General features: G+C 51.6%; 1 protein-coding gene across 1 annotated transcript in view; it reads right to left on the bottom strand.

Annotated features, from left to right (window-relative positions):
- Window positions 1-318: 318 nt before the first annotated feature.
- The window catches only part of LOC126522034 (uncharacterized), a 159274-nt gene continuing 141618 nt past the window's right edge, over window positions 319-17974 (bottom strand). The window contains exons 3-5 of the mRNA XM_050170811.2: window positions 9780-10192; window positions 8452-8969; window positions 319-5156 (exon numbers count right to left, since the gene is read on the bottom strand). Of these exons, the coding sequence (XP_050026768.1) occupies window positions 4751-5156; window positions 8452-8969; window positions 9780-10192 (1337 nt within the window). The 3' untranslated portion in view covers window positions 319-4750. The remainder of the gene's footprint in view (window positions 5157-8451; window positions 8970-9779; window positions 10193-17974) is intronic.

Raw genomic sequence — 17974 nt, 5'->3', positions numbered from 1 at the left:
GTGTAAAATGCTCGTTTGGATCCCTGTGCCGATTATAAACCACGAAGTGTCCTTCATCGTGCAGTTGTTTTATGTGTATGTGAAACAGAACGATTGTTTCCTTTCGAATTACAAATTTTTCATAATTGTTTTCGCTCGTGCAGACTTGCTGTCTCCAGGCGCTCACACGCTTTGTGCATGTGAGCCTGTAGTGACTTGTAGTGACTATAGCCATCACAGAGTTGCACTTGCTGTGTCGTCCTGGTGATAGCTTGAGAGCTCTTACTTCAACGGCAACGTCGAAAAAGAAAGACAAATCAACTGGACAAAACAAAGGAGTTTTGCTTGTAACGTTCTCACTTTAATGCGTAACATTTGGCCTTATAAGTTAGGTGATGTGCAGACAACATAGTCGCGTGTATTTACACAAGTCATTGCTGACAAACAGAAACACCCGAAGATGAGGGCATGAACAACAGCACACATGTACAGGCGCGAGAAAGAAACTAATAATGATAATAATAATAATAAAGCACGGGCAATAATATAATAAGAGAATCCAGCTCAAGAGATCGTGCATTGACTTCGCTTCGGCTCGCCTTGTCTGTCGATGAAAACATCGGTACGTTTGTGGGCCATGGCGTTTGGAGGTGCGAGCGTCGTCTTCCAAATACATTGGCCTTTCTCCGGATCTCAAGTCCCCTGCTAACCTTACAGGTTACACTTCGTGCAAGACTGATTCGCTCCTATATCAATAACAAAACTTCGTTAGCGAGAAACGGTTTCCGTACCGAAAAGAATAATTTTGGACAACTCTCAGTGACCCGAATTTTCTTGAAAGACAAAGTACCATACTCGGGCGGAGCAAAATTTCGGAAGTTGTCAGAGATTATCGTTGAAAAGCGAAGTTACTGTTTTTTTCTTATTGAGTTCGAGACACCTCTCGCCACGTTCCTGTCCTTACAAACAGGCAGCTAATCTGCCTAGTGGTTGAAACGCCTGTTCGGCGGGTTTTAACGTGCCAAGGCTTGACAGGGTCCACGAGCGAGGCTGTATAGCCGTGTCGTCGACAAGAATCAGTTTAGAGAACTCGGCGGTATGCTTGAACGTGCATCCGGGGCTCAGCACACGCCTGTCACATGAGGTGCGGCCGTCGTCGCCGGCAACCGAACCCGCAACCTCGTTGCCAGCGGCAGTATCCCACATAGTGTATTCGGAAACGTTCGCCGCTTCGAATAATCCTATAGCTTACGCGCAGGCTGAAGAAGGTTGAAGAGGGAGAAAAAAAAAAAAGCACACACACACGTGATGACAAGACGGTCACGCCGCGTAGGGTATGTTCTTTCCAACTGCAATACGAAGCGAAGACCTATGCACAAAATCTCTCTTTGCGGTTGTCCCGGAGACGCGATCCCCCGAGGTGCCTCCTCGGGGTACCGCGGCGAAACGCCGTGTCTGCCTCCTCCTCAACCTCGAGGCATCACAGAAACGGCGGCGAAAATGGAAAGTGACTAGCGTTCTGAGTGGGGTTCTGTCTTGCTCGTCTCTCTCTCTCTCCCACCTCATCACCTCTGCTTATTTCGCGTCTCGTCCGGCTCGACGTGCTCCACGTCGCCGCAGCGAGTATGCATTATGCTTCGTGTACACAACGAGCGAAAAAAAAAAAATAATAACGCCCCCGCTGAGCTTCTCTGACGTTTGCACCTTATAACGCCGCGCAGGTGCGCCGCCTGGTGAGCGGAGAAAGCGCTCGCGCGAGGATTACCGGTTTGCTAGCTGTCATCCTAGCGTTCGCTCCTTCCTAACAACAGCGAAAGCTAACAAGCGAAAGTCGTCAAAAGAAAAAAAAAAAAAATGCCAGCACAATTGTGACTTCCTCTTTTCTCATTTCTCGAATCATGATTATTATTTATTTCCTTTGCGTGAGGCCGTAGGTACACCTTCCGAAATGAAGGGGAAGACAAATACATGTTCCTTTACACTTAGTCTGCTTCTCAGTTCTCTCTCTCTCTCTCTCACACACACACACACACACACACACACACGCAACATACACTTACTCCTGGTGCTTTTGCCGTAAGCATGCGCTGGCTGATTGACACTAGTTGAAAGTGACCACCATTCCTCCCGGCTCTTTTCCGAATTGCGTTTTTCGTCAGCCTGCTCAGGCGAACGATGCATGCTGAGTGCCTCATGTTTTTCGATGAGACTTCGCGAATTGCACGACAACTCGAGGATGCACGCTGTAATTGCTCTCAAACGCGACTAACCTCCCCAAAATATTGAAAAATAGAAAGAAAGAAAAAAAAAGCTACTTTGAGATGGTCCATATTTCAGTCATGGAGAAGGTGCAGATGATAAAACAGTGTTATATTATGTCGCTTTACTCGTTGCAAGGGATTTTTCGAGTTTGCTTGAACATCTACGGGGCGCGTACGTGGAACAGCAAGCTGACGGCGTCTGCTTACCTTCCACAGGCTTGTCACGTGATTCGCCTGAGCTACTTATAAAGCATGAGCGAGTGTCACAGCTTCCATTGCTTCAGTTGCGCAATTGTACATTTCCTGGTATACCTCCGTTGTGTGCTCAGACGGCATAATGTGGTCATCAGCTTAAAGATCGACGTAGCACGTGCGGCCGATGTAACCGTAGGCGGATTTAGCTTGCTCGATTTCTTTTTTACCTGGGTCAGACAGAACTTTGACATCTGGGTTCACCTGAAGGTGCTGCCGAATACTTCACCGCGTATTCGGAACACGTGGCGATGGCAGGGGTACATTTGACCCTCGGTGGTTGTTCACAGTTATAGAAGGATCCATCTGTACGCAGTGAAAAAGCTTTGGTGCTGAATTCCTTACTTTATTTACGTGTCTTATGTTCGTCGGATGGGCACCATAACTTCACTCGGTGGTTAAGTAGATTGGATCCCCACCCCGGCTTACTCAGCACACACGGTTCGAAACACACACACGCGCACACGCACACACACACCAGAGAGTTTTACCCTCTGCGTTTGCTATACATTATTACGCCGGCTTGCCTCATTTTGTCATGCGTTCGAGATAATACGATACCTTCTCAGGTGCATATTTCGGGCGATTAATCACAGTCTGGGTTTTCGCCGCGAAATTCTCTTTTACCGTTCATTCTACGAAATCTTTGGCATGTACAGAAAAGCGTTCCGCATCCATAGCATTTGCCAGCAACACTTTCAGCGGCCCGCTGCAACCTATAGCGAACGCACATAACACACACAGCACGGCATTAACCGCGAAGTATTATAACGTGTAACCGATGAGCCGGAAACGTCGTAACCAATTAATTTCCTGCAGTACGCTCGCAGGTATATTGCACTGTCAGCACCGCGCGATCACTGGGAACTAACTCAGCCTGGAAGATTCAGGTTATAAATACGGTAACCAATAACTTAACGCCACTGTCGCTGACGGCTCACTGGCTAGTCCCACATGTATGTTCATAGCAAAGCAAGGAAATAAAGGAAAGCTTAAGAAAGCAAACAACGAAAACGGAGCCCCAAATTATCAGACACAGGGTCTACGTTTCCCTCGAAGACTATTTCCACTTGGAAACATTGGTGCAATGGGAAATACATACAATAGCACATTGCGAATCATTCAGATAATGCGGACGACAAGCGTCCGACGCCGCTTGTTCATCACTCACGGGTCCTATTTTTTCACAGTCGGGATGTCGGCGACTGCCTCGCGCAATGAGTCCGATCAACGTGGAGCACGTATCGCAGCACTTCACTGTGTTTCACCAAGTTTTGGCCAACACTCACTCTTGCACGAACGTTCCAAAAAGAAACACAGGCCACATATATTGGGCAGGCTGGGACGGCCGGAAAGCGGTGGTATACGTGTCGGAAGGAATCCGCAGACGTCGAAGTCCAGGTGATTCATTCAGGTGGGGATGATCGCGAATTTCTCAACATGCACCCTTCGTCATTGACGAAGGAACGTGCCATTAATGAATATGACTTTTGTATAGCGTGACTGGTCATTGTACGATGAGTGACATCAGTGGCTAACAACCCAAGCCGGTCACAGATTTTAAAAATTTCTGAGGGAGCCGTTCAAAGGCCAATCGTTCCACGTCATACACAGTCAGGTGCCATGTATTCGAGAGAGTGGCAGCTCGTTCGTTGAGAAAGGGTAGTGATCTTTTCTTTTTTCCTTAGCCGCAGCGCTTGCGGAAGGTGGATACCGCAGGAATACGAAGAGCACATATTCGAGTGATCAATCTTGTCGCTGGAGAAGTTGATAGTAGTTACGCTCCTAGAAAACTTCGAGCGGGGCATAGTTCACGAACTTGTGATAAAAAATCGTGCTCAATCGATAATCGTAACAGTGACTGTCGTTCGGAGAAATGAGACGGTTTGATCAAAGAAAATCCAAGCACCGGCTAACCTACAGGTTCGCAATGTTTTCACCGCTGCCTCAAATTTTCTACTACACGCTATAGCTCATTCAGGACAGCCATACCAACTGCAATAATTCTACGCAATCGGTGTCTCTGTCGAAATGCGGCCAACGAAGCTGACCTTCTCGCTTGTGCACCGACCGACCTTCCTGGCGACCCCACAGGCACGTGTTATAGAACACGCGGGTAGCACACATCACTTGGCGGTAAAGCCACCGCGTCACAATGCACACACGGCGTCCTCGCCCCCTTCCCAACCTTTCGCGCTCACAGCACATGCACGTCCCGGCAGGACGTGACAGTTCCCCGACCGAGTGCGTATCTCGTATCAGTTCTCTACGTCGAGTATGTCCGCGGGCTGGTGGTCGCTGTCATCGTCATCGTCATCGTCGATGATGTCGATGGCGCTCGAAGAGCTGCCCGGCTCGTTGCACGAGTTCTCCAGGTCCGGGTCCTCCGGTATGCCCAGCGTGTGTGTGAGCGCGTGGCGGCGCAGGTCGCAGTTCCGGCGGAACACCTTGCCGCAGGCGGGGCAGTGGTACGGCTTGATGTCCGTGTGCGTGAGCAGGTGCGTCTTGAGGTTCGAGCGCTGGTTGAAGCTGCGGCCGCACGTGGGGCACTTGTGCGGCGAGTCGTCCAGGTGCAGGATGCGGTGCACGGCCAGGGTACGCGACTGGCAGAAGCCCTTGCCGCACTCTCCGCACTTGAACGGCTTCTCCTTCGAGTGGATGTACCTGAGTCAAAGGGAGAGAGAGAGAAAGGTGCGGAGAATGGGTTACTTGTGAGGATCGTTGGCAGCTGGAGCCCTGCTTGCGTATCATTTATTTATTTCAATATGCTGCCGGCCGTACTCTGGCCCAGAAGGAGGAGTGGAGTGGATAGCTTAAAAAGGAAAATATATATTAAGAACAAGTATAGATCAGATACGTGCGCGGTAACAAACAAGTAGAAAGAGTGAACAGACTCTATTAAAGCACCATCAAAATTTTGAAGTTGCCGATGAGGATTTGCTAGCGACGGACACGTCGACCAACGGGCACGAACGATTTCGCGGTTTTAGCCGTGCAGTTGTGCACAAACAAAACCATGCAGAAGGGGAAAGAACACAAAGATCGAAAGGTTGTTCTTGAGAAAGAGGGATATACGCGTATTAGTATTATAGTGTACTTATTTTCGACATCTACACACTTCACATAGTTCTCTGTAGGAGAAAACGAATGACTTGCTGTATGAAATTCACCAGCAAGATTGGTGCATTCTTGTGCCCGTGTATGAAGTGCCTCTGTTGGAGTTTTGCTGCTGCATTATATGGTATATGACAGCTGCTTGCTGTTCCACGTCTTTGCGAGAAGCATAAAGCGAACTCAGAAGACGGGTTATTTTTTTTTAACTGTAGCGTAGTATCTACGTAATTGTGTACATCTGTTGGTGCATGTCTAGATTAGAAGTAGGGCATTCATGAAGAAAGGGGATGTATACAGCTTAAGAAATAGCGGAGCAGCTTCTTGTACCATTAAAAAAGTGGCCGCAGAATTGCGTATTCGAATCCATATCGAGCAAACATGTTTGATTACGTAATTCTCGGCTTGCTGCTTGGTATACATCGAAATTATCAAGGGAACACTTGCATTCAACATGAAGTACACCATCTTGTTGGAACGCCAACTAACCCGGCCTCATACCTTAACGAAGTAACAGACTCACAACTTCCGGTTTGCCTCACAGTTAGTTAACTAAGGGACCTTAACAATTAATAGTCATGGCACGACAAAAGGCGTCGCAGTTTAACAAGCACGCTGTGCTGCGTTCCTTGTTCGGGTAATTTTCTCTTTCAGCGCAGCCTTTTAAACTCTTTGCCTGCTAACGGCGCAACGAGGCCGCTAGGCTACGCCACGAACGCCAACGCTCTGCGCGCTTGTTCGAAAGAGAAAAAAAAAATGCATTTTGACTCTAGCGTAAAGCGATCGTGCATATTCTAAAACGTGGACTCCGGACAGGGGCAGAAACGACCACGCGCGCCTTCGGTACGTGTTCGCGCGTGAAAAATTGAAATTTAAACAAACGCCTCGAGAATGCGGGCCTCTGTGCTGCAGCATTTTGTATAACATATACACGCATGCACTGCCACGCAGCGAAGAAATATATATTTGTGGCACGCCTCTGCAAACGACTGCGATGATGGCCGGGGACGTGTATACTTGCGCGCAACTGTTGTGTATACAGACGCGCTGCGCGCGCGCGCGCGCGCAGACAAGCAGTTTAGCTACATGCTTCGCGTATACACACAGCGCCGCCCACAAAGGCAGACGCCTCGTCAGGTTGTTTATAACACGAGGATCGTGAAGGGCGGTGGGCGCGTGGTGTCGCGTCGTCGAAGCGTTCCATGTGGGGGATAATTGAAATTCAATCTGCTCGCCCCTCTAATAACGTCTGCCCACGTGCCTCGCGGCGATGCGTCTCGCGAGGTGTCTCGAAGGAGGTTAACGATGATGTGCTGAACGCGGGCGCATTACGTATGCACGTACGCCCGCTTACGCGCGCGCGCTCGACGCCGTGTTCGCGTGCACGCGTCCGAGCGCTTTGCGCCCGCGGGAGCCGAGAGATTTGTGGATGGTGAACCTCCACGGACGCTGCTATCCGCGCGAAATATTTGCGCATCGGTGGTTCAGGTTCAGTCGTGCAGTGTTCGTATATACGAAAGGCGCGAGGAACGGACTGGCCTAAAGAAGCGTCTTCCGTATCACCACGCACGTCGCAGGCTCTGTGGTTTTGAGTATAAAGTTTCTTAAGAAAATTGGTGGATGGAAAACTCGCGCTAGCATCTACAGGAACAGCGACGGTTCAGCCAGTGTTAGAATCAGTGGCGTAGCCAGGTGGTGGTACACTGGTATTGTGTCGCCGCAACACCTCCTCACCTCCACCCCCTGAAATTTCTCTGTTAGCATGCTGCCTTCCAAGCTCCCCTAACCCCTTCCTTCCCCTCCTCGTATCCGGTGAGGCGGGTGCAACCCCATCCCCACGCGCAAAAAAAAAAAAGAAAGGAAAAGTTTATGCCACTCGTAGGAATGGTCGGTGGTATACACAGATTTCCATAAACTTTGTCCCTTTGGCTTCAAACGCCTTTGTGACCTTTCAACTTCATCGATGCATAATAAATAATGCGTAATAAATGCAACTCACGATGACTATATGCATATGCGGAGAAGCGCATACCTTCGTGCGTTTAGAAAGAAAAGACTATATATGGTCACTCGGAAATTTAGAAAAATAAAGAGTAATAACCAACGTCACAGAAACACCTGAAGCTCCACTATACATATGGATTTGTCTGACACTCGTTATTCTCTTTCACATCGTAGCATAGCGATCATGGCGCCAGATTTCTCTCGAGCCTCTGGCTTGGCTTCTGGCTTCTTGCTTGTGAAACGAACACTTCAGAAGCCAAGAGGTTTATTTTCGTATGCCTTGCTCTGCACGCCGCGTATTATAGTGTTGGAAAGGTGAAACGTGTCTGTTGAATCCTGGGAAATTATGTATCTATAACAATTGCTTCACGCATAACGCACTACTGGGGTAACGATCTCTAAAACCTTTGACTCAAGACTACGTGCACAGCTGGGAAGGACAAACGAGATGCTATCAAGATGCCACGTGAACAGGTTATGCACTGTCTGGGCACTGCATGAATATCCGTCCACGGAGTCACCGGCATGGAAATGAATTCAATGCGGAAAGACGCGGTTCGGGTGTCGTCATGAGGTATAGGCCTTATATGCAACATGCGCAGTGAAAGTTCTATAGTATGTGCGCTTTTAGACACCAAATGCGTACAGGGCGGTGTGGTTATTGTGGTACCGGTTTCTCCGCGTCTGTTATGACTCTACGTCACTTTTCAGAAAAAGAGCAGCTTAGCAACATGGCAATTCGGGCTAGCTAGTTCCGTAGATAAAAAAAAAAGAACAGCGCATTTTTTTTTCTTCGTTAAGAGGCAAAAGACCTACGAAACCAGAGAACGCAGGAAGCACCAACCTGTGGTCCCTGAGGTGGTCCTGGCGGCGGAACGCCTTGTGGCAGATGTCGCACGTGTACGGCCGCTCGTCGGTGTGCGTGCGCTCGTGGATGAGCAGGTTGTAGGACTTGGTGAAGCGGCGCTGGCAGAACTTGCAGATGAACTCCTTCTTTGGCCTCGACGAGCCGCCGCGACCGCGCACGGGCTTCCGCTCGAAGAGTTCTCCAGCCAGGGGTCCGACGGCGCCCTGTAGGGAGTAGTAGGACGGCAGCAGCGGGAACGCCGGCGGAGGAGGCCTGCCCGCCGACGGCGGCGGACCCAGGAGCCCGCGCTGCGTGGTGGCCGACGGGTGGTGCTGAAGCGGCATCGAGGGCGGCTGGTGCGGACTGAGCCGGGGCGCCGTCCGATCGTGACCGTCGGCGGCGAGCGAGGACCGGTCCGCGTCGCCGTCGCGCGAAGTGGCCGACTCGGCGAGCCGCGAGAAGTCGAACTTGCCCCGCGGTCGGGAGTGGTTGGAGGTCGAGGACGACGCCGTGCGCTGCGCGGGAAGAGAGGTGGGAATGCGAACTTTAAGCGCTCCGCTCACGATAGACTTCATCGAGAGCTCAACGAAGAGATTACACACACATGCCACGCTGACTGCCCGGCATGCTACTCAAGGTGTTGGGTGAAATATATAACACGCACAGGTGATCAGACGGAGGCACAAACAACACATACATCTACAGACACGCACACTTGCACTCAACCTGCTCATAAAGTCTCATTAAGACAGGAAAGTTCAGCCACTAAAACGTTCCCTGCCGATAACTATACAGGTCAAGCGAAGATACACTCAGCACACACCTCGGAATCAATGTGAAGCGGTTAATCAAATGCTACAAACTTGCCCCACTTCATTCCCGCATCTTTGGCGCAAGGGAAGCTGGAGCACGCACATATGTTCTCTCGCGTGCACCCGTGCTATCGCAAAGTCACACACGCGGCAGACATCTCAAAGAGCTACAGTTGGCGTTGGCACGGCAAAAATATACGTGCGATTGTGGCCTAATATGGTTAGAGCAGCGGCTGCTGCGCTGGGGGGACCAAGTTTCGAGCTCACCATCGGGCACGTAATTCAATTCCCCCCCTTTTTTTTTGAGCCATTCGGCAAGACAGCAGCAGGACCTGCAGCCACGGTGCACCCAGCACCCGGCCAGCAAGGAAAGTCCGAGAGGGTCCGCAAAGCAAGCCTCGCTTTTAAAAAAAACTGGCAGGTTGCCGAAGTGGCAAAGCGGTAAAAGTGCATACTAAATCGGTTCTATTAATTTTTTTTCGCCGCATACAGACACACAACGCGCAGGCGTACCGTGCTCGTGGCCGACGAGGCGCCGCGCACGGTGGGCGCAGCGGGCGACAGCTGCGAGCTGGCGGCCTCCTTGTGGGCCGCGGCGCTGGCGCCGGCCAGGAAGAGCAGAGGGTAGGGCGCGAACGGCGCCATGGCGAAACCGGGCAGCAGGGGCAGCGGACCGCCCAGCGGGAACGGGCCGCCGGCGCAGAAGGGTCCGCCGGCGGCGGCTGCTGCGGCTGCGGCCGCGGCGGCAGCCGGGGCCATGGCCGAAGTCGAGTGATGCGGCGCGGTCTTTCGGAAGCCGAGGAACGCCGCGGGCGACGGGGCCACGGCTCGCGACTTGGACGGCAGACTGAGGTCGGCCGGCAGGCACTGCGGCTGCGCGTGAAGGGGACCACCGCTGCTGCTGTTGGTCGTCGAGTGGGCTACGTCTGCGCAGAGGGGGAGAGAAAGAAAGCGGAGAGGTCGTTGCCGTTAGAATAGAGTGGAACATCTTTATTTTTCCTACAACAGTTCGTGGTCCTCCAGGCGAAAAGCTATACAACAGAGCTTGACTGCGCCGGAAGGCACTTTAATGCAGCGCAACAGCTTTTCAATGTATAAAATGTGCATGAAGTTGCTAGCAATCACACAATTTACAAATACGTAGTCACGGAATAAGCACTAGTTGCATCAAATTCGTAATATACGAAACACAAATTGCAGAGTAGTGCGCGCAATATTCACGATAGTTCGTTATTATGAAGATAATAACGAACTATTGTAAAATTGTTACCCCCCCCCCCCCCCCCCATTGGTACACTTTTTACCCACATTGGTGTTCCCACTCGCGCACATTTTCGTTGAAACAGTGCTCGAACGTTGACAAATTCTGTCCCTTCCTATACGTGTCTTTGTCTGTAAAGCTTGCTTCACTGCGCCACTTTGTGTGTTGTGACGAAGACACCTCGATCCAAACGTCATACGAGGTCGCCACGCTGATTGCACTATTAACACTTCATATGCTTTTTTTACAGTGCGTGCAAAAGAAGAACAGGCCACCTATCGGCAGACGAGCTCGTACCATGGCGTTTCTCATAAGGGCTAGTGAGGCTTGGCGCAAACCTACAGGTCCACTGTAAGTGTACACGAAACACATTTCAGCAACACTTGCTTGTGGATCTAGCGTGTGCATCGAGCGACCTCGGCAGCTGCTGAATGCATGAGATGAAACCGTGCTGAAGAACTTTGCTTTTGTCGTTAAGGAGAAATCCAACAAAGCCCACGCTCGTTAAGTTGAAGGGGTCAACAGGTGGGCGAACTTAACCAAAAGCTCACTGCTACAAGTTGCTCAAAAAATTTAGTTCCCGACCAGGCATTTAAAACAATGTACAGTCACGTATTTATTGTTTCGGTATGATGTCTTCTTATCAGATAGAGAGCGGGTGCTCTGTGTACCGTATTTACATAACAATAGACTTCACACACGCAGTGCGTGATAAACAAGGAGCAGAAAAAAAGACAAAGACGGCGACATGCACGCTGTGCGCGTCTCTCTCTCTCTCTCTCTCTGTTTATTGTTCGCTAAGTATACGAACCAAAATGCACGAACTCGCCCAAACCGCTACACTTGCGATCGATAGACACCGCCCCCTGACGAAGAAAGGACAGTTTCTTATGTGTGAATCTATAGGAACGCTGTCCCTTATTTAGGGCGATGTCTCCTCAGTTAGCGCACTTTCTAAATCGGCAGTTAGGTCGCACGTACACAGCGCGACAACACCGGCAAACGAACGAGTCGGGAAACAAAGAAAAATAAAATTAAATAAAATACAGAATGCGCGCGTCGCCCGCTCTGCGACGAGCAAGTGTGCAAATTAACTCCGTCGTAACACGCACGCTCCCTGTTCGCGCTTTACCACCGTTGCCTCGGCGCTCGTAAAGATAAACGCGGCGAGGGCGGCCCCGTGGCCGACATTTACGGATGTATCCTCTTCAGCGTCACCGTCCTTCCCCTCTTTTTTCTCCTCCCCATTTGCGTTCGTTTTCCAACCGTGGCAAAGGGTGCATGTCGCGGGAGCCGAACACGAGCGTCGGCGTGGCCTCATTAGGGCAGTGTTCATTTGGCAGGTGCCGCCGGAAACCGGGGCAGTAGAGAGACAAGTCACGATTTGTTTTTGTGCCGCGACGAAAAGAGAAAACAGCAAAGCCGTCGCACACGACGACGCTGCCTGCGCGACAGCTCCTGGCAGCTGTGGCCTCGCTCTCGTCTCTGGAGCGCCGGTGACATACGCCACAGCGCTGTGTGCGCGTACGTTCGCGTACGTCGCTGCGCGTACGCGTGTGCGTTCGTTATTATTTCTACGAGCTCGTTCGTGCACGTGTCGTTCCCGCACGCGTATAACGCACGCACTCGCTGCGGAGTGACGAGCGGTAGCCACCTTGTATAGCCTGCGTGTTCGCAGGCGCCGTTTCAAATCACGCGTTAGAGCGGCTGCACCCATTTCTTTTGTTTCGTTTTCGTCTGTCTCGTTTATGTTAAGGTACTTGTGCGCGGCACGAAAGTGACGTCAGCCCGGAAAGAATGGAAGGCTTTGAAGCGTTCGCGGCACATCTATACATATGCACTGAATTTAGCGCGGTGTCTGCGCGCCCGGACGAGAATGGCTTCATGGTGGAGTGAGTTGTGACCGTGTATAGTTGCAACTTGGACGTGTGGAAATTAAGAGTTGTACCACACGTGGGGTCACAGTAACTTCTAGTACCGCACCGCGCAGCCCCCTCGCGGAATCTATAGGCCGTAAATTTCGAAAAAAAAAAATGCGAGTCACACAAACCCACTCCTGACATCCTAATATATGAACAGAGGAACATACGATGGGTGGCTTCGTGATGACGTTACTGTTAATCCTTTATTTTTTCCATTGGTTTTACCCATTTATTGCCCCAATTCGGTTACTCATCACTTTTCACGCATAAATGCAAACTACTACATGTTGTATTTCTGTTTTCATCTGTCCGTGAGTTATAGAATTGCGGTGAGCCACCCAGATTGCTTCCAATGACCCCACATTATTCCTCGGTTAAAAATGCTTATAGTTATATAGCTAGCATTTTGCGCAATAACGTTTGAGACAGGGACAGAAGGCAGTACACATACAAAGCGCTTGTGTGCATCCTCCCTTCTGTCTCCCTGTCAATATATTTTGTAAGAATTAATAGCTTGTCGAACCAAGAAGAACAAAACTCTATCCCTTGTCTATGCACATACAAGAAGGCATGAGTAATTAATGAGCGTATTGCCTTTCGGAATCCTTCACGTACGCCGCGCGCTATTTCGTTGCTACGTAGTTTCAAACTGATATTCACGAGCGCTCCCTATGGCCCGAGTTAACGCAACGTAGAGAACATTTGCTGTCCCTTTCCGGAGACGAGGTTTCCGTACCGCACGTAACCAGTTCGTTGCGCTCTGAGCTGACGTCACGGTTGTTACTGGCAATGTGACGTGTCCACGATCGTCTGTTACTTATCGTTATTCCGACCGTTGTTTCTTCCGAAATGAAGTTACGCGCGCGTTCCGCCTCCTCGGTCAACGACGACGTATTTACGTCTGCGCGCAAACGCAAACCGGTCAAGACCACCACCACGCTTGGCCCGCTAACGCGCCTGTCACGGAAGTCAATGCGCGCATGTTTACGGAGGCGCGCGTATTTTTTCCACCCGCGTCAGGGCCATCGTCCGCTCTCACACTCTGCACTGCCCCGACAAGGAGCCGTGGAGTAAGGAAATATTGATGGCCCGCCCCAGAACGTAACGATGTCCTCCCTTCTCAAGCCGCACGCCTGCATGCGCGGTGGCTGTCCCGTATACGTTTGCCCGAGCCTTCTTTTTTTACGCACTCTACGAGGGAGGCCCGGCAAACACATCAAAAACGTCGTGCTGACGTATATAAAAGCTCGTGCTATACGTTGTACGCCACGGACGCCCCGCAAAAGGCTTCGCTCGGGGTCTTTTCAACGTTGGTGGCGGTCAGATCTCCTACCTGGAGCGCGTGGCCTCCTCCTTGAATGAAGCAAGGAGCGCTGACGCTACGGCTGCGTATGGAAAGAAAGAAAGAGAGAAAGAAAGAAAGAAAGAGGTGCGCGGCGTCTGAGAGCTATAGCGAGCGTGCGTCCAGCAGTTATCTTCTTTACTTCCCTCTAGCTCCGTCGCGGAGAAACGGAGCGTAGGACGCACGGTTTTTAATGTATACCCAATAAACAACGCTGCTTCCGCGGAGCCCGCTGACGGGGGCCTCTTCTCCCGCTTTTGCGCGGGCGGAAACTACCGCCAGAAGCACGTATTCCCTCCTCTCCTCGCGGCCTCTTGTTCTCTTGGTCGTTTCGAAAGCGTAAATCAGTGAGCTTGCGCGCAGGGTTAGCGGAAGGGCAGGGAGGGGGTGAAGCGAAGGGGGGGGGGGGGGGTGGCGACCACTGTTTGCCGATTGGATTTGTAGCCCGGGCCGTTCTTGTCTCGTCTGCAGCCGGCATGGAAGGTGCACCGCGGTGGCCGTTCCCGCCAGCAAACAGGGCTACCTCCGCCCGCCACTCCTGCGTGCGTGGTCCGCGCTGTATGCTCGAAGCTTAACCAAAATCGCCGGAGAAAACAGTGAGAGACGAGGCAGGGGCACACTTGCGCGAACAGATAGAACGACTTAACGGAGGCGACGGAGGAGAAGTGATCTTGGTCCAGAGTGATGCTGTCGGTGCGTTGTACGCAAGATGTCCCGAGAAGACGAGACAATGGGCTTTCGTTTTCTCTTTGTGGTACACTCCACTCGCCCCGTGCACAAAGGAATTATACCGTCCACCTCAAGTTTGAAGGCCAGAGCGCACGTGACCATGAGCGACCACTGAGTACCAATGGCGCAGTTGCTGTGGCATTGATGGTGTTACGCGGCTTATTAGAGGGCGGGGTGAATTTCGCTGGTGCCCATTGAACATCGGCAATGTATTGTTGAATACGCTGGTTCTCATGCAATTACAGATTGTGAGAATCATTGCTCTCTATGACTTCTTGAGACAGAGGCGGAATACCGAGCATTGCGGAATGCTAATGACTTCCCCTTCTGCATCGCGGCAGTAGCAGCTATACATCACTTTGTTAAAGGTGTCCACCTTGAGCGAAACACCTACGGTATCTGCGTAATACCATAAATGAGGGTTAGCAGGGCTGGCACTTTTCGTTCTGCATGGTAATGAGTGAGTGAATTTGAATTTTGTTTGTGACTATATGTTGTAAGTGCGGAATAAACTTGTGGCACTCATTGCACGAGTCTCATGCCCTTGGACACGAGCTGGGGGTAAGGTTTTCGCAAGATCTCTGCAAGATCGTTTAAAAAAAATTGTCTGACAGCACGCAAGGAATTGGGAACATTCTAGCAGAGCCTAAGCGCATCCCTACATTTTGAACAGTACTCCGAACAGTGCTATGCTACGACCAAGCTGCCTCGATAGAAAGATGCAAGTGTTTTCATCGAGCAGCAGCACGATGACATAGCATACCGTATAATTTATACAACCGTGTACCAGCCATGTGACAACTTGGAACGATACCAGTGGAAATAAATTGCGCTGTAATCAGGATGCAATCATGCACCCTAATTGATTCATCAACCACAGTGCGTACCAACCATGTTTAGTACTGATGAGTACTAACCGTGTTGATATGCAGCTGGTACTTCAAATAAGAGCAGCTGGTTATGGAAGTTAAAAAAAGAAGGTAGCAGCTTTCAGGATCTGGTTGTTACTAATTGCTCTCGCAAAGAATACCAACCAGGACGGAGCACGAAAGTGATATGGTACGCTCCTGCGATAGTCTGCAGACCGAGCAGTCTTCCTCGCTCAACTCTGATTCAAAGGTGGTTTTCGCCCGTCGCTGCCTGGCGCAGAGGCGCGTCTATGAGCTGGATCCTCGACCTGACGCCGCTCTACGACTCGGCGCCTTGCCCGCGAACAGGGGCGTGTCATTGCAGACACACGCGTCCACTCCACTCCATGCGCGCACACGCAGAAGTGTAAGTGCTCGGGAGAGTCTCGGACGCCAGAAGCGCGTTGCAGGTCGACAGCAGCGCACGTGAAAGAGGAGTCAAGGCTAACAGCAAACGGCGGCGGGCGCCCGACCGTCTGCCTGGAAGCCCAACCCACGGCACTCGACCTGTCAAGGAGGGCGCACCGGCGCTGCTGTCAGCGGCGTCAGCGGAGTCATCGCAACGCTCAGCGGCGGCAGCAGCAGCAGCCAGGGGCGATGACGTTTGCGCGTCCGTCGGCTTCTTTCGACGGCGGCGGCGTGCGCACCCCCGCACCACCGCCGACGTCGGAGCGGCTACAGCGTGGAGAATCCGCTCAACAAACTCTCTCTCGGCCCTGTCCTGGCAGTCCTGGCCGCTGCCGCCGCTATACCTCCCCCCTCGATGCAGAACAGGGAGAGCTTACGCCGCCAGCAGCCTCTCGGCAGATCTTTTCTCGCCGCCACTGGGGGCACAGGCCGAAGGCAAATTAACGCCTCCGACCGTGTCGAGTCCCGCGAGGGGATTAAAAAGCGAGCTAGCGAAGCGGCCGACCGATGAAAGCAAACCCAGATGGCCCGTGTCTGAACGCGTGCGCGCGTTGAGTTTCTCGGTGTGTGTGCGCTGCAGCGGCGAGGAGCTCCTGCATGCTGCCCAGATTTAGACCGGCTCCGCGCGCGTGTCCCCCAGGTCCCGCGTTGGAGGACCGTACGCTGGTTCGTGTATGTATACTTGCGCGCGCCTTTTCCAGTCGCCTCCCCTCCCCTCTCCTCTTCTTTTCACGTCTTTCTTCTTTCCTGGTGTGTCAGCTCCAAGCGCGTGTAAACGCGGTTGTAATCTCGCTCGTCCCCTTCCTTCACTCGCCTCCAGGCCGAGTGCGCGCGCGCGTGAGCGAGACCGGAGCTAATCCGCACTCGAATGAATTCGAGGAGTCGACAAAGGAAAGGCCAGTGTCCACGGCCGCTCCGGAACGCTCCTTTTGTGCGAAGACGCAGAGAGAGGCGTCGCAACGCCTTCGCCATTTCGTTCGATGCCGGCATTGACGTTGCTATCGTGCGGGGGGCAGCCTGCTCGCGCGTCCAGTCTCGTCTGTTGATCAACGGTCGGTGGTGGCTGCGGACGCAGAGTTTCCTACAAAAACCACCAGAGGAAACTCTGGCGCCACGGTCGTTCAGCTACCATGGGTAGGATGGGTAGTACAAGTAAAACTCTTGCTTGGGCTAGTTGGTTCATGCTTGAATGAGTAAAGGCAAGGCGCAAAAGACCGGGACTGAAGAAGGTCCTGTCGTTTGTGTCCTTCTTCAGTCCTGGTCTTTTGCGCCTTGCCTTTAGTCATTCATTCATGGGTAGTACATGGATCTGGCTAATCATTGCGCTGGCGGCTTCAAATGTTCTTGTGATGCTAATTATTTTGCTTTGTATGCTTAAGATAAAGCATAAATGTAACAGATAGACTCTGCACACAGGCACAATAACTGTGAATTGTTGCATCTATAGGGCAGCATTTTGTTGAAAGCGATCAATTTGCAAGGTCACAAGCCTATAGCCATGTCCTGCTGGGTACGTACCAGAATGGACAACTTGGGTGACTATAGCCTATAGCCAAAAGTCCGAAGTTTAGGCATATAGATGTACTGCCCATAAATCCCAAGCTGGCCGGACCAGCATACTCGAAAATCACGTGGACACTAGCGCCACAGTTCCCTCTTGTAATTTTTGTGGGAAATCCATTTCGAGTCCATTCCGTCTCGGAATGCCTCGGATCGAACCTTGGGCTTCCACGTGTTAAGGGACGTCGCGTCGTATCACAGACGTCGAGTAACGCTGTACATCGAACAATCAGGTACTGACGAAAGTCGTTCACGTGAACTAACTATTTTGCCTGCATCAAACTGCGCGCCACCTATTTCGAACACTGAGCCATGCGTAGCGACGCGGCAAAACACGCCCCCTCTCCACCATCCAGTCACCCAAGTTGTCCATTCTGGTACGTACCCAGCAGGACATGCCCGGCTGCACATACCCACTGACCCAAGTTGCCTACTCTCATGTCGTCTATTCGGGCTCAAATCCAGCGGCATACGCCCAGTGGCCACGTACCCAGTAGCCAAGGTTGTACACCCGTGAGCAAAAGTATACGGCCCACGCATTGCGCGATAAACCCAATTTTTTCCTTCGCCTGCGAATG

The sequence above is a fragment of the Dermacentor andersoni genome, chromosome 6, assembly GCF_023375885.2.
Source record: "Dermacentor andersoni chromosome 6, qqDerAnde1_hic_scaffold, whole genome shotgun sequence".
NCBI classification, from domain to species: domain Eukaryota; kingdom Metazoa; phylum Arthropoda; class Arachnida; order Ixodida; family Ixodidae; genus Dermacentor; species Dermacentor andersoni.
This window is presented reverse-complemented; position numbering and strand designations above follow the sequence as displayed.